This window comes from Talpa occidentalis, unplaced genomic scaffold (genome assembly GCF_014898055.3).
Source record: "Talpa occidentalis isolate TD23 unplaced genomic scaffold, MPIMG_talOcc4v2.1 talOcc4.15, whole genome shotgun sequence".
Taxonomy (NCBI): domain Eukaryota; kingdom Metazoa; phylum Chordata; class Mammalia; order Eulipotyphla; family Talpidae; genus Talpa; species Talpa occidentalis.
Genome location: NW_023601543.1, coordinates 36,372,278 through 36,395,493, shown reverse-complemented (window position 1 = coordinate 36,395,493; position 23,216 = coordinate 36,372,278). Strand labels below are relative to the sequence as shown.

General features: G+C 35.5%; 1 protein-coding gene across 1 annotated transcript in view; it reads left to right on the top strand.

The window, feature by feature from the left end:
- LOC119245581 (protein diaphanous homolog 2) overlaps positions 1-23,216 on the top strand; it is a 711,837-nt gene that overhangs the window by 576,848 nt on the left and 111,773 nt on the right. Inside the window, exon 21 of the mRNA XM_054695882.1 lies at positions 10,591-10,830. Coding sequence (XP_054551857.1) covers positions 10,591-10,830 — 240 coding nt within the window. The remainder of the gene's footprint in view (positions 1-10,590; positions 10,831-23,216) is intronic.

Genomic DNA, 23,216 nt, shown 5'->3' with positions numbered 1-23,216 from the left:
AAACTTTTTAAATGGAGATACCTTATTATTATGACTAATATCACTGTTGTTATTATTGATAGGCACAAAAATATATTTAGGGGTTACTCTTTTAGATACTATGCTGAGCATTTTTACATGTACCATCTCATGTAGTTTTCACATGAGGTTGGCACTAAGTTTTTTTTTTAAAGATTTATTTATTTATGCATACAAGAACTGTGTTACAGGCCAGAAGTATGGGGGGGTGAGAGGATTCACCAGAGAGAGTGGGGTACAGAACAGGCAGATGTACTGAAATACACTGCTGAGGGGAGCAGCGTGCAAGACAGGAGAGGTTTGCTGCGCCATGTGGGTATCTCCCTGGCCGGGGATGGAACTTGCGAAGCAGAGGCTGCGGACAGCTTCATAGGTTGTGTCTTAACCCCTTGCATCACCAGTGAGGCCCGAGGTTGGCACTATTGTTAACTCCATGTTACAGATGAGGAAACTAAGGTCGAAGAAGGCTAGGGAATTGTCCAAGGTTATGTCATACGCAATAAGTGCAGAATTCAAACCCAGACAGTCTGATTTCAGAGTTGGTGTGTTTAACTACAGCACTACACAGGTATCAGTGTTTTCAAGTTATGTCTCCTTTTGTTCTCTACTTCCTTACCTCTTATTTTCATTATTCAACAACAGCAATAAGGATTCTGCCTTAAACAAGGCATTGAAACTGATGTAGGAGAGGTCATTAATTACCTCCTAATTGCATCTAAAATATACATAGCTGTACTCATTTGTCTTCATCTGTGCCATCACCACCTCAGCATAAGCCAGCATGGCCATTACTATTACAAATGGTAATGTAAGTAATAGAGAGTATTTTTAGCTATTTTCCCCACTTATACTTTTGCCCTTTTCCAAATTAGTCCAGACACAGTCCTCAATGTGACATTTTTAACTTGCATTTGTGGTGCATCATATTGTTTATCTGCTTAGAAGTATAAGCTTCTGTACTTGTTGTATGGCAGGAAGGCTACAGTATAAACTAATCAACAGGATTTACCACCTCTCCTACTTTTATCTTCTGTTGCTTGGCCTCTTGCTCATTGTGCCTCAGCTACATTGTATTTTATGTTTCAGTTTTCTTAATTTACCATGTTCTTTCTTGCTTTTGGTCTATTACATATGCTGTTCCTTTCACTCCCACTTGCTGCCTGCCTCTCTCCTGCTTATTCTTCCGGTCTCAGCTTGCCTTTCTTGCCTATCAATCAAAATTAGGTCTCCCAATTAAACTCTCTAAAAGCACCTTGTTTTCTTTTCCTTTTTAGAAATTATTGTGGTTTTTAATTAAATGGTTATTTGGGAGGTTGGTTATTGAATGCTGTAACATTAGATTGCAGCTTTTAAAACTTTTATAAATAAGTGTATGAATCATGTTGATTTTATTCACTTGATATGTCTTAACAAATGTTTGTTGAAGGAATTAGCATGAAAGCAAAATCAAGTGGGCATTTTTTCTGTTGTAATTCTCTATCCATATGGCACTTGATAACATTGAATAATTTAACTTCCTTATTGAAACTTTTTTTTTTGCCCTTTCCTTCTCTCACAACACTCTGATTTTATTCCTATAACCCTTGCCAGCACCCTGTAGAGTTTGCACCCTATATAACTTCCTGGGATATATATCTATATCTATATATCATCAGTTAGGGATAAATGTATGTCAGAAGTCAGATTACTAATATAAAGAGTCATTAAAATCATCATCAAACAAAAAAACAATAAAATTGTCAAAGCTTGGGAAATCTGGCTTTGGCGTTAAAGAGATAAAAGAATGTAAGATAGTGATTGGGCTGCTAAGCATTCTCTTTTTTGTTAACAGCCATGGCATTGGGTTTGCTTGTATTGACATGTAGCAAGTTAAAAGAAACAACAAAAGAGGAAAAGAAACAAATTTTGAAAACCCAGAGACCTTTCCTCTGTTCAGAAGCAGACCACCTGATAAGAGTGGTATGCTAGTTCCCTTACCTTCTGTGATCAGTAATCCTTTTCTTTATGGAGGCAGATTGGCTGACTTGTCCTCCAGTCAGAATTTGGTACATCATTGTCATTATGTCCTGTGACTTTACTGTAAACAAAGCACAGATCTCTGAATTCTCTGAAAACTCTGGCAGTTATATCCCACTCTGTCCTCCCTCTCACACCTAACCCCCAAATTGAGTATATTTGCAGCTCAGTTCTTCTCAAACTTCAGAGCTATGGAAATCCCTGCTTGTCTTGTACTGAACATGAAGACTCATACTGTGTGTATCTATTAAACTAACACATCTTTTCAGAAAAAGAAGGCAATAATTAGTTGTCTTAGTAATCGGTACTTTGTTTATCTGACTTCAAAATTGCATGTATTTGTCAATTAAAAACATTCTGAAGCTATAATCTCACAAAAAGATGTTGAGATAGCCTTGCAATGAATATTCTATAATGAAAAGCACAGATTATATGGTATTACTGACATCACATTTAATTTTTTTTTTCTTTCTGTACAAACCTATGAAGGGGGGAGGAGTGGATTATTATTATAGTTAGAAATGCAACTATAAAGTCATGTTTTTAAATTTTTTAAGCCATGTAATCTTATGAATTCTATTCAAGATAATTCTACCAGGTGAAAAAGAAAATTTTAAAACTTTTTTCTCCCATATATCATCAAAAACAGTTAGTTTAGATGGTAGATTATAGCTCCTCTGTTCTGTTTTTCAGTCACTATTCAGGTTGGCATATTCACTGGGATAATGACATTTATCTTCATCTGCTTTCATGCAGAATATTCAGGTTTTTGATAAGCAATGCTTTGTTTTTATTTTCATTCTGAAAATATAAATCTTAACTTTTTTATGTGGGCATTCAGAATAAAAAAACTGGCTTAGAAATTTGGAGATAGGCAAAAGTAAATTCATCTTCACTCATTCTCAAATCCATGTATTCATATTTTTTTTCATTTTAATAACTTCTTATAATAGTCCATTTGGTGACAAGATTGTTCATTTCCAACAGCTTTTGCAACTAAATGAGGTAAAATGAAAACTGAATACTCAGATTAAGTGTATGGGTGTCACTTTTGCTGTTGATTGTTTTAAATTAATTTTTGTGTGTGTGTGTGGGACCCTCGCCGGTGGCCATGGATCTAACTGGCGCTGCAGAGGCTGTGGGCAGCCTTGCAACCCGCGCTCAACCGTTGTGCCACCAAGGGAGGCCCTAAATATATATATTTTTTAATAGAGGCATGTTTTATTTATTTATTTGTCTGTTTGTTTTTTGTTTATACATGCACTGGGTACAGTCAGAAGCGCAGGAGGGTGAGAGAATTCATCAGAGCCAGAGCGGGAGCAGAGCAGGCAGAAGGACCAAAGTACACTGCTGAGGGGAGCAGCGGGCGGCAGGAGAGGTCTGCGCGCGATGTGGGACCCTCCTGCGGTGGCCGGGGTGCAGCCGGGGATTGAACCAGCGCCGCAGAGGCTGCGGGCAGCTTCGCAACCCAGCGTTCAACCGCTGCGCCACCGGGGAGGCCCTAAATATTTTTTTTTAATTATAATAAATTACCCTCAATACTGCATGTCAGTAATCCCTAATACAACAGTATAGCACCACAGTACATGTGTTGATGGCCAGTCTCAACCTCAAAGAGCTCTTTTCAGAAGGATGTTTTGAAATTTTTGCTGAAATTCTTAGTGTGATTCTTCTGTATTTACTGTGGTTTTGGGGTCAAACATTGTTATTATGGTTTTTCCAGACGAAAAACAAGCAAATGTTTGTTGATGCCTAATTGTCATATATCACTTACTTGGGATAACGATATTCTGTCAGCACATCATTGTTTTTCTGGTAAAGAGAGTTTTTTCAATGCCCATATGTTTCAAAAGCCTCATTTTACAGATTAACTATGGCTTTTATCTCTCCTGTCATCTAATATGCAAACATTTGCCTTTGATTCCATATAACAGGAACACTTGTATTGATTATTTTATTGAGAGCAGGTACTAGGTGTACTACAGAATGTACAGTGATGCATGGAAAAGATCTTATCCTTAGAGAGTTTACCGTCTGAAAGAGGCTAAGAAATATATTTAACAGAGGATCAGAAATGTCCCTGCATATTTTCATACTTTTGGGTACTTTTGCTCAATCATTGATTCTGGATCTTGTGATCATTATAGGCAATTCTGCCTACTGACTGTCTAATTCAAATCTACCCCCATTTAACATGACTACAGTATCCTAACTTTTATTATAGTCACTGATGTAAAATTACTGTCTATTCATTGTGTAGTGGAGCCTAATAGTATTTAATTATTTGGAAAAAACACCTTGTAATGAATTCTTAATATTATAGTTTGAAGATACTAGAGAATGAGTTATGTTCATATATGATTACGTTAGAGGTTATGTTTCTTAATGCATAAGGAAAGATAACAGAAATAAGCTTAAATTTGACATTTGACTGCAGGAATGGCGTGGGACCATCTCCATCATACATGATTTTTACATTTGTGCCTTTTTACTTTCTCTCTGAGTTCTTATGGAAGTTTGGTAGATCAATATTCACCAGCTGTATAGGTAGTGAAGTGTATAAAATTCAAATTATATAAACAAAAGTGTGTCTAAGTCTTTGGGGAAATAACCCACTTATAGCTGCTCTCACTAAAGCTGTCAATGCATTTTTTTAATATAGTGCAGATCAGCTAAAGAAATGATAGCTGCTTGATGTGATTTGATAGACAAGTACCTCGTAACACAAATAAATCCCTTACATAATACAACACCGTGGTCAGCATCCCACAGCACTTCCAGGAATAAATTATAAAACAAAGGATGCCAGTCAACTAAAATGCTGCAAGGGACCACAACTAAAAACAAACATACATTTCAGCTGAGCTTTTGTTTTATTTACTTATATCACTTAGGTGTGCTCAAGTGTCTTTATGAGACATGAGCCTTTTAATAATTGTATTTGTTACTGGGAATGTTACTCAGCTTTTATTATTTCTAACTTAGTTATCCAAGACATTTCCTTACATACTCCTATCCTCGAATGGATATTCAACTATTGTCTATCATATCCTGGTCTGATCATAAAAATTCACATGCATGATTGTATCAAATTCCATTTGTATAAAGATGGAGCTTCCATATGATCCAGCAATTCCACTCCTAGGTATTTACCCAAAGGACACAGAAATATTAATTCCAAAGGGCACCTGCACCTCTATGTTTATAGCAGCACTATTTACAATAGTTAAGCTTTGGAAACAACCCAGATGCCCAAAAATGGATGACTGGATCAAGAAGATGTGGTACATATACACAGTGGAATATTACTCAGCATTCCAAAAAAGATAAACTCATGCAATTTGCAGCAACATGCATGGCGCTGGAAGGGATCATGCTCAGTGAAAGAAGCCAGAAAGAAAAAGAAAAATACCGGATGGTCTCACTCATAGCAGGAATCTAGAAAACCTAAATAAGGGACCAGTAAAATGAATAACTATAAGAAAGGAAAAATCAAAATCAACATGCAACTATAAACCAGAGACATACTATTGGTGGGGGGGGTGGCAAAGGAGGGATTGGGGCCAAAATAAGGGTGGTGCAATTGTATGGGGAATATAAAAATAAAAAAAAAAATGAAAAATGATGTAAAAAAAAAGCATAGAGAAGCTTAGGAGAAAATTTTTTGAATGGTAATAAATGTAGTTAAGTAAAATATAATTTATATGCCTGTACTGTATTTAACCTATAATTGTAATAGAAAGTGTTAATCTTAAAAAAAATAGTTCATTAGTAAAAAAAAAAAATCCATTAGTATGATCACTCTATACTGATTTGTTGCTCCTGTTAAGAAATATACCCATATAACTTCTCCATAATCTCTTAATTTCATAATAATTTCAGTGATAAGATTACTAATAGTAAAAGTATACTACACATTAAAACTACCTAAAGAGTTTGCTCTCTCACAGTATTTCCAGTGTGTTCAATAGATAATGTGGGCAGTTCTTCACTAAGCCCTAGAAACGCACTTCCTGCATTATGGATTAGAGAAACTTTCCCTCAGGTAGGGTAAAATAATAAATGACAATAGTTCATTCTTCTTGAGAATGAGTAAAGAGGGTTAATAGCAACAGCTATTGTTTTAGAGTGTTTATAGTCTGTTAGCTACTATGTTAGGAGTGTTACACATAGTATCTCATTTAAGTCTTACTGCATCTTGTTTTGGTCACTATAGGAATGTGTTTTACTGATGAAAAAATAAAGTCTCAGAAACATTAGGTAACTTTTACTAGGTCATACAACTAGAAAATAATAGAACTTTAGTTCAAATCCAGGTCTGTATAACTCAAAGCCCTTGTTTTTTCTGCTACAACTGACTTACATTATATTTTAAGTAATCGCAGAGAATGCTTTCTCTCCCTCTCAGGAATTTAGGGAAAGAATCTATGGAATATACCCTTCCAAAAAAGGTAGATAAGGCTCTGAATTTGGGCTACGATTAGACTGGGTAGAGTATTCCTGGGATGACCTACATGATAGCAAATGTCCTGACATGGGCTAACTTCCCCTTACCCATATCAGCCTATTCTGAAACCTCTTCACACCATGTATCCTTCTTCTAATTCAGTGTTTTGCTGACATTGAAGTTACTATTTGTGTGAATGAATTCATTTATTTATTTTACAATGTCTTTAATCACCTATCACACTTATCACCTGGTATGTGTTAAACCATACTCTATAGGGTAAATACATCAAGAAATTTTACCAGAACAAAGGATAACTCTGACCTCTTTACAATGCACAGCTGCTTCCCAAAATCTGACTGACTGATGATAGATGACTATATTCAGTAGTGCAATTCAACAAAGCTAAATCCCTGGCATTTCTGGTTTGACATCTTAGTTGAAGACATTATTTTTGGGACAGAAAAATATTACCATACTATTAATTTTATTCCGTAAACAATCTGTCCTACTTGGGAGAAAATCTAGAACATGGTGAGTCAGCTAAAGAGTACATTTAAAAGTCAATCTGTAAATATTTGAATGTCTAATATATACAGAATCTGTGGTAGATGCTGCAACAGGCTGCAGTCTTTGACTTTTTCTACACATTCTTCCCATCAACAACCTTGTCTTCCACAATGTCTGTTAAGATAACTTCTGAATCTACCCACTCCAATGTTTATAAGCGTGAACACTAAATGTCCAATTCTTACTAGATATCATCATTTTACTTAAAACCACAAATATCAAGAAAACAGTATTATTACCTTCTCAAATAAATGTTTCACTATTTATATGCAAAGTGTTTGGTATTTAAATCAATTTATCTAAATGCATATGTAGAAAAATGTCTGTCACTTAGTACTCAAAACTAATCACTTTTACGATTGTTACTGCTATTAATAAAGTATGCTTTGGGTTGCATTTATCTCAGTTGGAGCTGGTATTAAAAAAATGTCTGTTTTCTGGGTTTGTAGACAAAGACTGAAACACAAAACCCAGAAAGATAAAAACACAAATGACAACAAGTAGTTAGAACCTAAATCAAGACAGAAAATCCATCTGAGACTAAAGTTCAAATTCCTTGTCTATCTAGGACTAAGTCTACCCTGGTGAGCTGGATCCCTACAAACATTGCAAAACATGGCCTGAAGGGCAGGTACATGGTGACTAGCAGCTGGTCTAAGTTGCTTTATGAATATTTCACTATCAGGGAGATTGAGAATTTACTCCTTAAGCTTATAAAATGATAGAAAATATGCCTCTGCTCATTTTGCCCAGCTACTAGGGAAAGGAAAAATAAAATGTGAGGGGTTTGTAGTGGTACAGGCATGCAAATAATGTCTGTATCTGTCTGTCTGTCTTTGTCTTCTGAACTTAGATCCCCATACAACATACACAGAGATTTGTGCATTTATGGAGACATAGACTTTAACATGATTAGGAAACAATTCCATGTAATTGTCAGGTACTTTGTTCCAATTCTGTTCTGTCTATTCCTAATCTATAAACCTTTCTCGCAAGTTTCTTGCTCTCTCTCAACCTCTCTCTTTTTTCTTTCCCCTATTTTTGTCCCCTCTTCTGGGAGGCCTTTATTAAACATTATAGTCATCATAACAGCTGTAAGTTTTCTTGCAGCAAACATATCCACCACTAAATTTTACTTTTTCCCATGTGTGATCATATGCTGATTTTATCACTAGCTGTAATTTTCACATGAGTGTGTGTCGGGTAAATGGAAGTGAGCAGGTGTTTTCTGCCCTCCCGCCATTACCGTTTGTGATCAATACCTGTGGGCTTACATGTGTGCCTGATAGCAGCACCTGGAGTGTGTCATGGGTACACCTGAGCCAGAGACTGAGCATATAAGGGCAGAAGCAGAGAGCAGAGAACAGAGGACGCGACAGCAGAGGGCCATGTAGCAGTAGAGACCAGCAAAGAGACCAGGAGAGCAGGACAGAAAGCCAAGAAAGACTAAAGGTTCACCTCCCAGGCCCCAGGCCTCCCTGCCTTCCCTGCACTTAGTAGCCTCAATACAAGTTGTATAGAAAGATCATTAAAAGACTAATAAAGGGGCCTCCCCGGTGGCGCAGCGGTAGAGCGCTGGGTTGCGAAGCTGCCCGCAGCCTCTGCGGCGCCGGTTCGATTCCCGGCTGCTCCCCGGCCACCGGAGGAGGGTCCCACATGGTGCGCAGACCTCTCCTGCCACCCGCTGCTCCCCTCAGCAGTGTACTTCGGTCCTTCTGCCTGTTCTGCTCCCCGCTCTGGCTCTGGTGAATTCTCTCACCCTCCCGCGCTTCTGACTGTACCCAGTGCATGTATAAACAAAACAAATGAACAAACAAATAAATAAATAAAACATGCCTCTATAAAAAAAAAAAATAAAAAATAAAATAAAATATTTAAAAAAAAAAAATAAAATATTTAAAAAAAAAAAAGACTAATAAAGCTATTGAGGGCCCCAGGACTCCTTTACCCCACTGCCCGGGTCATAGAAAACCTGTTCTGTGCCTTGCTGGCTCTACAGTGTGTTAGAAGTTTTATGTCACATTGGAAGCTTTTTGTGAGTACATAGTATATCTTATACTTAGTGTATAAGCACTAAAGAAACAATAGGATGGGGCCTCCCTGGTGGCGCAGGCGGTTGAGTGCACCGCTTTGAAGCTGTCCGCAGCCTCTACAATGCCAGTTCAATCCCAGCCAGCAGCAGAGATACCCACATGGTGCGGCAGACCTCTCCTGTCTCTCCCTCTGCTCCCCTCAGCAGTGTATTTCAGTCTGTCTGCCTTTTCTGTTCCCCACTCTGTCTCTGAAGAATCCTCTCACCCTCTCGCACACCTGGCCTATACCCCCGTTTCTTGTATAAATAAATAAATCTTTAAAACAAAAGAATAGGATGGTGTGTCGCTTACCCTGATCATATAAAAAAGCTAGTGATGGGTAGGAAGTGGGAATACCTATACCTACATAATATTTATGCCTTGCTCTGCATTAGAGCAGGTATGATCTATTCAACAGCTCATTTGCTATTTTTGAAAGATAATTTGTGGTTTAAGAACTTCTGTTGATGCTGTCAAAGTCTTTTTATGTCATCTACAGATATCTCAGTATGTAATCAGTGTGTAATCCATGCCTAGCATTTGTAGTCAAGACACTATGCTTTACATGCCAAAAATTAATATAACTAGGACCATTAATAATTCCTTTTCATTGCATTTGCTTACATGTGTGTCTACCCTCCCCCTGCCTCTCTCCTGAATTCATTTGGCAAATGAAAGCTAGTTAAGTGATTTGGAGTTACAGGAAATTAAAGGCTAAAAGAATTATTAGTGTAGGAGCTATTACAAAGAGAATATAGATGCATCTATATAATGTACATCAATACTATAAAGCAAGTAATTAAAACCTAAGTTGACCTGTTTTGAGGAAAACCAATATAGAATTCTTGAATAATGTACTTGAAAGTAAGTTCACATGATTTTGCCATAACCTAATTATTTAATATCAACATTCTGTCAAGTAGGTGAAATTCTTTAGAGCATATATAAATATTTAATATAGTTTCTCAATAGAAATTTTAGGTCTAAAAATTATTAAATGCTTAATCAGAGCTAGTCTTCTGATTTCAACCAGCATAGTAATAGATAATTTCTTAGGAAATGTGATTTCACTTATAATTTCTGTCATCATGTACACCTTTTACTTGTGGCCCAACTATTCATTCAATTTTGTATTTATAAATTTTCTTTGTTCACCACTGGCACAAATTTTTGGCAATTTAAATGCTTTTGCTGGCTAATGATTATGCAGTTTTCAAATAGCGACTGTTTAGCGTCAATATTGTTTTCTCAATGCTATAAAGGTGATTTATTGCTAAAAACTGAACAGTTAGCTATCTTTTAAGCTTTGATAAATATCCCTTTAGGATGGCTAAAACAAGCAAAAATGATATTTGTTACAATCCAATGAAAATTCATTTTATGCAGGAATTTTACATATAAATTATTTCTACAGGGAAATAATCTGCTTTAAATGTATATTCTGATGGAGAATTTCTTATTTTACAGATGAGCTCGGTGAAAATGTTGCGGCCTCGTCTCAATGGCATTCTTTTCAAGCTCACATTTGAAGAACATGTAAACAACATCAAACCTAGCATCATAGCAGTAACTCTTGCCTGTGAAGAACTGAAAAAAAGTGAAAGCTTTTACAGACTTTTAGAGTTAGTTCTTTTGGTTGGAAACTACATGAACTCAGGCTCAAGAAATGCCCAATCTTTGGGTTTTAATATCAACTTCCTTTGTAAGGTAAGGTTACATTTTTGTGATGCTAATTTATGAAAATAATCTCATCTATGAGGGGGTCCCACTAAATAACCATAGCACAATAGTAGCTAAGTTGAAAAAGCATGTGCCTTTGAAAGAGTGAACTGTATGGTATTTGAGTTATATCTTAATTTTTAGAAATCTTGCATACACCAAGGAGTATGCCATTCTTTCAAAGCATAGTTCTACACTCTTGATGGTCAAATCTAACTGAAGTTTATAATCTAAAATAAAATAATTTCATAATATGGAAGAAATCTTGTATTTGAGTAGCTAAGTCAAATTAGGTAAATAGTCAAAAATGCAAATGCTTTAGTTATTCTACTCTAAGACAATGATATGTGTTATTGTTGAATAGTGTGGTGTTGCTAAGCTACTACTAGGTTTCTAGCACATTAAATAAAAGTTAAAAAAATAGTGGTAATCACTTTATTTTTATTCAGCCATTTCATAGCATTATTTTTGAGATTTAATTCTTGTGAAAAGTAAACAAAAAACATGATCATATATGTCTATTACTAAGCTAGAGCAAACCACCTTATTCAAGGAAAATATCTGTCTGTTACAGAGAGAAATCTGAAAAGATAAAGGTGAAGTCCTGTCAGAAAGCTAGAGACAAAAGTAAATCTAAAAACAAGCAATCTGTCTTTGACATCTTACCATTCTTTCCCTTTTTCTTCCTCTCAGATCTGAAAACATAGGAGAACTTTAGATCATTCTGAAATGTATTATAATCACAGATCTAAGAGTAGATGCAAATTAATTTTCTCTTCATTCATTAAATAGATGTGCATTACATATATGTGGACTAGTATTCTATTTAGTATAAATCAAGAAATATTTATTCCTGTTTGTTCCAACCCAGGTAGATATAAAGAATAAAATTTGTAGGTAATAGGATATAAAATAAAATTGTTGAGTATCTGTTTATTCCTGATTTATTTTTAAGTGGTGTAAGGAACAAAAAGCAAATGCTAGATTTTGTCCACAAAAACATATTTACTCTCTTTTCTAGTTATTCAGGGAAGTGATGTGATAATGGCAGAATAAGATATTGCTTGTAATGAGTTGGCATAAATCATAGCAGGATTTGTAAGATACAACCAAATATTGAGGACTTTCTTTGTTATCACATACCATAACCCAACACTAATTAAGTCATCTCTTACCAAAATGCTCCTTGTTTATAGATTATGCTACATGCATAATAGGTTAATGGTTGTAAATATACTATAAATTAAAATAAAAATCATTAAAAATATATGTTGTATACTATTTCACATTTATTTCAAATAATACATTTAAAACAATCTTAATTTGAATAGCTATGTATCTTTTGTGTGTTTTCACACTTCAATTTAATTACATGAAGTAATTTCTTTGAAGCAACAATAAGTCATTTAATCATAGGAACAAAATATAATAATCTCATAGAAGGATTTTATATCTTATATTTTTGAGAGCGGCTTCTTCCTGTCATCTACCTGTCAAATAAAAGTTCTTCCACACAACGCTGATCTGACATCTATCACTAGAGCTATGCTCAAAGGATTCAGCACAAAGATTTTTGCCAACTTAAAATAAAAAAAAAATCTTATGGGAAATACTATCATGTAGTAGTAGGTATGCTAAAAGAGAAAGAAGTGAATGCTTAAAAATGTTGACCCTTCTCAGTAGGATTTTCATCTTCAGGGAAATACTTTTCATTAAGAAAGTGGAATGTCATATACATACATGATATTTCCGTAATATCTAGGATTAAAGCATGCTCCTGGAATGCAAAGGATTCTGAATAGAATCAGTTGTCTAAAGTGACAGAGGTTTACTGAGCACATGGAAATAGTTAGTCTAGGTTTATAATCTATTTGAATCTGAATTAACCAACCACTGGTATATGATTAATTGGTATTGTTGTTAAATTCCAGTTTTATTATGAAAGAGTACTTGGTTGATTTTCTTAGTGCATTTTTTTCTTTTTTTTTTAAAGATTTATTCATGCATAAAAGAACTGGGCTACAGGCCAGAGTTGTGGGGGTTGAGAGGATTCACCAGAGACAGAGTAGGGATTAGAACAGACGGATCAACTGAAATACACTGCTGAGGGGAGCAGCAGGCGAGTCAGGAAAGGTCTGCTGCACCAAGTATGTTGTGCTCTAGCCAGGGATCAAACTGGTGCTGCAGTGGCTCCAAATAGATTCATAGGTTGCGTCTTAACTCCTTGCGCCACCAGGGAGACCCCATTTTGTTTTTCTTAAAAAGTGCAGAGGGAACTTTCCTTGTAGAGAACTGATTATGCTTTTAAAATATTATTGATACACCTAAATTATTCTAATTATAATTTCCATTCTAAGTGAATTCAAGACGGAAATCCACTGCTTTTCACGAGAAGCTATGGAGTATGATAAAATACTTACCTAGTTCAAAGGGAACCGTCATATTATATAAGCAGTTAAATTTAACAAATGTATCTTGTAGCAAAATAATATTGAAAACTCATGGTCACAATTGTTCCATATAATATTTGGGAAGAACAGTAAAAACAGTTGGGTTAACCTAAATGTCAAATATCCCTGAAAGGCACCACTATTGTAAGACCCTCACCACAATCCTTTCATAATTTGCAGCAGTGAATTATTACTCTGAGTCATCAAACAAAGGTGCTGAAATGTGATAAAAAGTTATTTCCATGCAGATGAGTTCCCAGTGTTAGTTTGGTCCTGGCTTCCCTATTGGTTATTAAAATTCTAACCAACAGCAACAGTATACTTCAGGGTGAATTGTTGATATTGTTTTCCATATGTAATAGCATATATAACCTGCATAAGAACAAAACATTTAAAGATACTGAGCCCTTCCTAAGCACTAAGCTTTGTGGGTCTACCAGATAAAGATCTGTGTTTGCATGCAACAAAAAGTGACTCTGTCTAACTTAAGCCAAAAATAGAATTAATTTGTTGGATGGATATAAATGGCTTGGCCAAAACTAGGAAAGGCTGAACAACTTGACCTTTAAATGAACAGTAACTGTGGCAACTTAGAGAATATAGGACCAGGAGTGAATGGAAAGTCTTGTTAGGGTACTGTCTTTGGTGCGTATTACCTTCAAATGTTTTCTTGCTTCTTTCCCTTTTTTGATTCTAATTCTATTTGGAGTCTGATTGACATAGTGTAGATTACAAGAACAACCCTTGTCCAAGGATTGTAAAGAGCCTGGACCGACAGTACTGAGTCTACCTCAATGTAAGATCAGTCACTGTAAACTAAATATAAGGATACCAAATTTAGAGGCAAATGAGGGGGTACCAGGCAGGTTCAAGCAAAGGCAAAACACAATAGGAAGGTATATACCGCAGGGACACAGACTGTGAAAGAGATACATAAAAACCTTAAGAAACTTATGTCAGGGCCTCCCCCATGGCACAGCAGTTGAGCACTGGGTTGCGGCCTCTGCAGCACTGTTTCGATCCCCAGCTGCTCCCCAGCCACCGGAGGAGGGTCCCACATGGCGCACAGACCTCTCCTGCTGCCCGCTGCTCCCCTCAGCAGTGTACCTCGGTCCTTCTGCCTGCTCTGCTCCCCGCTCTGGCTCTGGTGAATTCTCTCACCCTCCCGCGCTTCTGACTGTACCCAGTGCTTGAATGAATAAATAAATAAATAAATAAATAAATAAATAAATAATCTTTAAAAAAAAAAAAAAAAAGAAAGAAACTTATGTCACCGTTACATAGCCAGGAAATACACATACAGATTGTTATGTAGTCACATAACAAAAAATTAATGACCATTAGGATTACATTTAGATTAACAGGACTTAATAAGAAAGAGAAATCTTGGATGTGGGTAATACTGAAAAATTAGAACAGAAGGAACTTGAAATACAGGTGGAATGAGTTTACATAAAAGCAAAAAGCCATAACTTTACAAGAAAGGTGAACACTCTGGTCTTAGAACCTACATTTTGGTTTCCATTTTACCAATAACCAGCCAACATTTTCATGACTAAGTCACTTACTGTCTCAGAACCTCAGTTACCTGATCTGTATATGTGCTTATTTCCAAAGATTTGCTTCAGGGTCAAATAAAATTATCTTGGTGATTTTGAAAAAATGTACTTTGAAAAATTAAAATGTTAAGCAAATACTAGTAAATCATTTTAATGCTACTGACTAACTAGGAATAATCATGTATTTGAGGATAATTTAGAAAACCAGTCTTCATGGAATTTTGGATTCATATCGGAAACATTGGCAGGCAGGTTGTGAGAGAATTTTGAATTACTTTTATACTTATATGACTAACTTGCCTCCATAATTAAAAAAAAATTCACAGCCCATTTCATAACTTACAAAGGCTAAAAACCTTTGTTTACTTTAATCTTTTAAAAAATATTTTATATATATTTTACATCATTTTTCATTTTTATACAATGTATGCATTTTTATCTTGATTATAGTCCCGGTGAAATTCCCACCCCCCATTCACCCATGAACCATCACATGGTCCCTTGTGCTATTCCCACCCCTCTTTTGATCCTACTCCCTTCTCTCCCCTGCAGAATGTCGCTGGTTTATGGTTGCCTGTTGATTTTTTTTTTAAGATTTTATTTATTATTATTATTATTTGTTTTTTTTAAAGATTTTATTTATTTATATAAGCACAGGGTACAGTCAGAAGCGCGGGAGGGTGAGAGAATTCACCAGAGCCAGAGCAGGGAGCAGAACAGGCAGAAGGTCCAGAGTACACGGCTGAGGGGAGCAGCAGGATGCAGGAGAGGTCTGCACGCCATGTGGGACCCTCACCAGGCGGGGGATCGAACCGGCGCTGCAGAGGCTGCGGGAGGCTTTGCAGCCAGTGCTCAACTGCTGCACCAGCAGGGAGGCCCGCCTGTTGATTTTTATCTACATTTTTATCTACATTCCTCCTATAAGAGAAACCATCTGATATTTTTCTTTTTCTTTCTGGCTTTTTCACTGAGCATGATCCCTTCCAGCTCCATCCATGTTGCTGCAAATGGCATAAGTTTATCTTTTTGGATTGCTGAGTAATATTCCATTGTATATATGTACCACTTCTTCTTGATCCAGTCGTCTATTTTTGGGCATTTGCGTTGTTTCCATAGCTTACCTATTGTAAATAGTGCTGCAATATTGTTTTCTTTAATCTTGAGCTGGTATCTCCACCCATGCTATGACTTTCTAGTCTTTCTAGATGTACAGAAAGATATAACAAATTAAGATACAATGTGATGATGTGCCTTTGTATAGATGTGAAATATTCCATGTGAAAAACCTGAAGAAAACATTTAGGTTTACTATGAAGAAAATTTTAGATATTTTGTCATTAAATTAATATGGTAATGTGATTATGCTTCTTTTTCTAAGGTGTATCATGTATATAGAGTATATGTAACTCATAAAGCCTCAAATCGTAGATGCTATCACTTGGTATTAGTGAAAGGTTATTATGGGCATCACCTCAAGTATTATAAGAAAAGTATTCATCTCTCCCATAGAACCTATAAGAAGAAATAGATTAAATTTCACTTTAAAATAGAAATAACTCATCAGAAAATATAATAAGTAAGGAAAAATACCCTTGTCTAAGAAAGTAAAATTTGGAAATACGTTATCCAGGAAAAAAAATCTAAGACCTAAGAAAATGGCCCTATCAGCGTACTCAAAACATTTTATTATATGTAATTATTTTTAGCTGAAATAATTTGGTTTAAGACAGAACAAAAACTTAAGAAAATGCTGGTATATCTTCCTCTTATAAGAGTGCTAATCCTATTAGGACCCCACTTTTATGACCTAATTGAACCTTAATCATTATGTTACCTCCTTAAAAGCCTTATCACTAAATACAGTCCCTTGGGGGTTAGGCCTTAAGTATATGGGTTGGGAGGGAGGGACACAGTTCTGTTAATGATGGTCACTTTCATTAAGCTGGATAGAATGACCACCTCTCCTGGTTTGCTCAGGTCTGAGGCTTTCTTGGGATGTGGGACTTTCAGTGCTAAATTTGGGAAAGTCCTCAGTGAGGTAGACTGTCAGTCTCTTCAGTTATGAAACTAGATATGGCATTTCCAACTAATCTCTCTCTCTCTCTCTCTCTCTCTCTCTCTCTCTCTCTCTCTCTCCATGTTTAAATGAAACAGTTTGTCTTACTTTGTGTGTAGTGTCCTCCAGCAGTCTTCTCCATCTAATTTTTGCCCTTCAGCTCTTCTCTGGTTTCTAGTACACATAGTAAGAACAATTATTATAGAACTGTCAACACTTTAGTATAATTATGTTATCTTTCTCTTTCACAGAAGTCAGAAAGTGTGGAGCTGGAATGTGTGCTTTATTCTACATATAGCCCCAATATCTATTATATATGAATCTCTGGGTAAATGACTATTGAATGAAAGCCAGGGAATTTGATTAAGTAAAGTTTTTGTTATGCATGTTCAGCCTATGTGTTAACTTCTGTTGGAAAAAATTTAGTTCCTCACAGATAGAAAAGGTAATATACCTATGAGCAAAACTATTGAATATGTAATTGTAACTTTTTGCTATGATTTATTTGTAAAGAAATAAAAATATATTGTTTGCATAAATATAAACCACTAATCCGTCCTCAAATATGGGACTATTATTCTATAGCCAAAGATATTTTATAAAGTAACCACTACAGTGTGTACTAAAAAAACACCCTAAGAAAGATCAGGAATCTTGTTCAATCATCCACATATTTGATTACCTGTTGTTTTATATCTTTAAGATTTATTTATTTATTTATTCATTCATTCATTCATTTAGTAAGATTTATTTATTTATGCATACAAGAGCTGGGATGTAGGCCAGAGGCACAGGGTATGAGAAGATTGACCTGAGACAGAGTGGGGAGCAGAACAAGGGAATTGACTGAAACACACTTGGTGAGGGGAGCAGCAGGAGAGACAGGAGAGGTCTTTTGTGCATGTGGGTCACCTCCCTGGTCGTGGTTTGAACTTGTGATGCAGTAGCTGTGGAGCACTTAATAGTGCTGATGCTTAACCTGTTGCGCCACAAGGGAGGCCCCTACCTGTTTTTTTTATTGTATTTTCCTTTTAATTCCCGGGAGTTAATTATGATTAACTCCCTTTTGCAAATTAGAAATCAAAAGTCCAGCGAGTTGGTGTAACTTTTCCAAAATTAAAACACTATCAGATATTCGTGTTTGGATTTAAATTTAGGTTTTCTAGGTCTAAAACCTTACTCACTATGTCTTCTTGCATTGTAAAAGAATGTTCAGTTGTAATGACTCGTTTTGTGGAAGCATAATAGAATTAACTCTGCCACCTGATCAAATTCTGAAAATGGGAGAACCACATAAATTTTCTTGATCCTGATATCTTATAAAGAATCTACCTTTTAAAAAAAATGAATTCATTCCTAAGTAATTGTAAGTATAGTAATAGAAAATTTCTCTTTTACTAATACAGTTTAAAGTATCCAGGCAGTAGTGCCTACATATTTTTTTAAGACAGCAGCTAATAATCTGAATGGCTATGGAACTGTCATGTGGCATTGTATGCCCAGGATCTCAAAGCATATCAACTTTTTTTGTAGGTATGGTTGGCTGTTGGTCTCAATGTTTTATAAATGAGTTTCTGCCCTCCAGATTTCTGACTTACCCAGGAGCATTGGTTGCCAGAGAAATGCCAGGTTATGTTTCCTGTCACTATAGATGCCAATGAGCAGAGACAGGAATTGAATCTATAAGAAGAGCGTTTATTTAGATAGCTATCCTGCACTCTGAGAATGGTGGGCATATCACCCTAAAGAAACCATTCTGCCATGATCATGATCATGGATCTGAGACAACAGTGACCATAGCACCCTGAAGAGACCATTCTGCTATCTCATTTCAATCTTACCTTTTTATACAAAGTTACAGAAAGAAAATTGATCATAACCAAACAGCCAATCAAAACAGCCTGTCACAAATGATCTTCCTAGTATTTGTCATATTCAGCTCCCATAACTTGTTAGATTCCTGGTTATTTTGACCCTGGTACGATGTCCTGCAGGTGTCAATGCCGTGCACACTTGCAGGAATCATCAGGTCAGGAATCTCAAAGCAAGGGTTTTAGTTCAAAGAAAACATTAGTCATATAGTTTATACATGCAGCCTATGCTATGGGTGTATGTATAGATTCCTGTACTACGTATGGTGCCATCCCCTTCCTTCCTAGCCCCTTGTCTCATTCAGTGACAGGCAATGTTAAGAATCCAACTTTTCCTAGAACTCAAATTACTTCAGTAGGTCAATCTATTTTTAGATTTCGATGGCTCCCTTGCTTCACTGAAATATGCTTTTTCTTATGAGACAGTATTTGGCATTATTTGAAGTTGGAGGAAATGTGTTTGATAATACACTGGGAAGAAAATTACTTTGAAGGATATAAGTTATATTGACAAAATTCTGTGTAAGTGAAGACTATACTCTATTAAGCATGGATTTGCTGGAATATTAGGTCTTCTTTCCAAACTCTCCTTTTTATTCCTGTGGTTCCTTAAACTTTCCTTCCTGTGGGGCTATTTGCAGTACAGAGTTTTCAGTTGGCATTTTCCTCTAGTTAGTTGTTGTAATCAATGGTGAGATTCATTGTTACAGAAAAATTCAGGGGAGCCCATTCATGTTACTTTGCATTTAAAATGTTCTCATATAACATAGTGACACTCACTACCATATATTTGTAATTCATGATGAATGGAAACAAAAATTTCAATTTAAGGGTTTGTCTATACCTTATTGTATTACACAGCAGTGAGAACATTCGCCATTTTTGACCTCTAAAATAACCAAGCACCACAGAATGACATAAGGACAGGATATCTTTCTTAATTTTAAATAGTATCCTTTGTTCAGCTTATTTGATGGTTGACCTTTATTTAAGTCTATTGCATTTTATTGTATTGTGCTTAATGGGCTCTCATCATTGAGAACCACTGAATGGTTTCTTGAGCTTAAAAGATGTATGTCACACTGTTGCAGTACTATGCCAGTGGTGACATTTTAGATTCCGTTTTTATAATCGTGCCTTGGGTTTTTGTTTCCTACATTTCTTAAAGTAAGTCATTATACCCAAATTTATATATTTCAAACAGCAAACATTAATAGTACTTAAGTCATTTTTTTTCTTAGTCCTTTAATTCCCATATGTTACTCATTATATACCCTAAAGCACATATGGTTAATCAGTGCATATGGACTTGTGAATGTGAGCAAATGGTAATTATGAAAGATTGTTCTCAGCAGTTTTATTGTTCCAGTAATCAAGATGCTTGGATACCAGCTCAGAAATCCAGTCCAAATTCCTCACCTCTGATGACTTTCATGTCATTTAAAATCAGAACAAAATATTATTTCTGAGTATCTCTTCTTTAAAAATGCAGCCTTCTAAAAGTTGGAAACATATAATCATGGCTCCCTGATTTTGTAATCTTGTGAACACACTATTATGTGCTTTGAAAATCTGTCCTTCAGTTTGAAAATCAGCTCTTTTCCTGCTTCTAAGATGTAAGGTACATAGTCTCTGTATTGATCTACTTTATATGTATCTATATACACTAGTGGTCTGTACATGTAGATTGACTCCTTAAGTAGAGAGAAAATTTGATACTGGTAGTATGTGTTTCTGTCTTTAGAGGTTCTTTCTCTTAAAATGATACTCTGCCTTTCCAAATGGTCACACATTTTCCAGATTTATGTTAATATGAAGATGTTTTATGTCTTATTTTCTGTAACCTACATTATACAAATGAGAGGGGAGAAAGGCTAACTTGCTGTGTCTCTGGGGTAAAGCTATGTAATCATGTAGGGCACAGGAATTAACCAATTTTATAGATATACTTCATCAAATTGGTACCATTATGCAAGTATCTACCAAATACATTATTTTAAAAACTTGAACTCTGATTAAAAGATATAAATTCATGCCTTTATTCTCTGAATTATGTCTAAAAATACAGAGGTCCCATGGGCTTATTTAAAGATTTTTCTCTAAGTTGATATATTCATTAATTTACATTCATTGGTGCAAATTAGTCAGCTAATACTTTAAATGTAACACTTGTTTGTTTTCTCAGACTTTGATTACATCTGTTTAGATATTATCACATTTATAATGCTATAGTTTAGGCTGTGTGAAAACTTCATTATACTCCCCCAATTTTCAGTTTATTAAATTCTCTAGGGAACAGTAGTTTGTAAATGTAATTTGTCTGATGCAGACTTGATTAGTATTCCTTGCCAGTACTGACTGCTTTGGACATTCTTTTTTTTTTTTTCACCTTTTTTTATGCCTGTTTTACATATATATGTTAAAATATTATGTATTATGTCTGCTACACACACACACACATACATATGGCCCTTAATTGTCATTATAGGTATTATGATGCATATGTGGCTATCTCTGATTTTATATGGTAAAGTCAAATCTGCCTGCTATAGGTCTAGAGAATTTGCTGAGTAAGGTAATACAAATATATAGTATATACACACCTGCCTTGTGTACTACCTGTGCCTAATAATTTTACTCCCCCATGCAACCATATTACCTTTTAGCTATGGAATAGATTCCAATTTTTGAAAGTTTTATATTATTGGAAGGAGCAAGGAAATGAAATGGAATTTTAAAGCCAGATCAATCAAAAGTGTGTGTATGTGTACAAATGTGGAGAGAGAGAGATTGAAATTGAGAGAATAAGAGAGGGAGAAAAATGAAACAAAGAACCCAGAATGTTTTTCAGAATTGGATGATCTCAGAGTAAAAGGATTGAGTTAAATATTGCTTCTTATATATAAATTGATGAAATTGTAAAGAACCTTTGAAAATGTAAAGTTAGAGTTGCCAAATTATGCTTATGATCTTCTGCCAATATTTGTGATTAAAAATCCAGCGATATATTTGTATATAGAATTATAGTGAGGGTTGTAATTTGTAATTTATGACTCATTAACAGATACATTTAAAGAAAACCAAAAAAGTATATATTTGTATTTTATTTTTGAAATTGTATCCTCATACACTGACACAAAAATCACAACCAACTTAATGCCAATATGTAATTGTACTTGTTGACAATCATTATGACTAAATAATAATGGGCACGATCAACTGTTCTATTTGGTAGTATAGCTAGCACTACCAGCTACACTATAATTCTCTAGTTTACAAAAAAAAAAAAAAACCCTCTTTTTTGTTTTTGATGAGTCCCCCATATATCAGGGGTGGCAATAAACAATCCCAGCAATGGAGCAGACAAAAAAAAAAAAGAGATGATTTATGAGACTAGCTGTAGGTCTTACTTGGTTCACGACTAAGTCTGTTTCCATGGGGGATTTAAATGAACCCAGCTGGCTTAGTATTTTGTGAATTGCTGTAGTCGTTTTCTGAATTTAATCTTATGACTGATTTTGTAATTCTCACAGTGGGGAAAAGTTGACAACATGAACAGCATTTAGTGAATATAATTAGTAAGTTTGAAAACAAATGCCTTTTTATTCTACCAAAGCTCTGTTCAAGGGGGATTTCGACCCAGTATGAGACTGTTGTTCAAAAAAATGTGACTGCTGTGACTGAATTTGATCGATCATCTACAAGCTGATTTTCCTGTCAAATGAAGCCATACTAATGAAGGCAGGGCGTAACTTCAGGAAGGGGAACTGATAACAGTAGAAAGAAGTTTATAAAGCCAAAATATACATTAAAATAAAGCTCTGAACATCATTATCCCTATGACAATTTTAGCAAATATAGGAACCATTTTTATACATATAAATATTTTCTTAGCTAATCATCGGGTGGGTGACAAGTTGGCCACATTTATTGAGTCCGTACTTTCTGAGGAACCCTGTACTAAATGCTTTGCAGGGATAAAGAGAAATGCAATATATACTCAGTCCTTGAGGGCCTTAGAAGCTAGATGCACAGCACTGTAATTAGAAAACAAGAGACAAGGGCCTTCCTGGTGGTGCACTGGGTTAAGTCTCAGCATTATGACACTGTCAGCAGCCACTGAGATTGCCAGCCAAGGTGCAGCAGACAGACCTCTCCTCTCTTGCCCACTGCTCCCCTCAGCAGTGTATTTCAATCGATCCTCCTGTTCTGTTCCCCAATCTGTCTCTGGTGAATACTCTTACCCCTCGCACTTCTGGCCTACACCCCAGTTCTTCTATGCATAAATAAATAAAATAAATCTTAAAAAAAAGAAAACAAGAGACAAGGAGGAAAATAGGAAATAGGGGAAAAGGGGATGACATTTATATAATAATGCACTCAAGAAACAATCTATGTTGCTATAAATACTAGTTAAGTACACAGTAATAAAGTACTC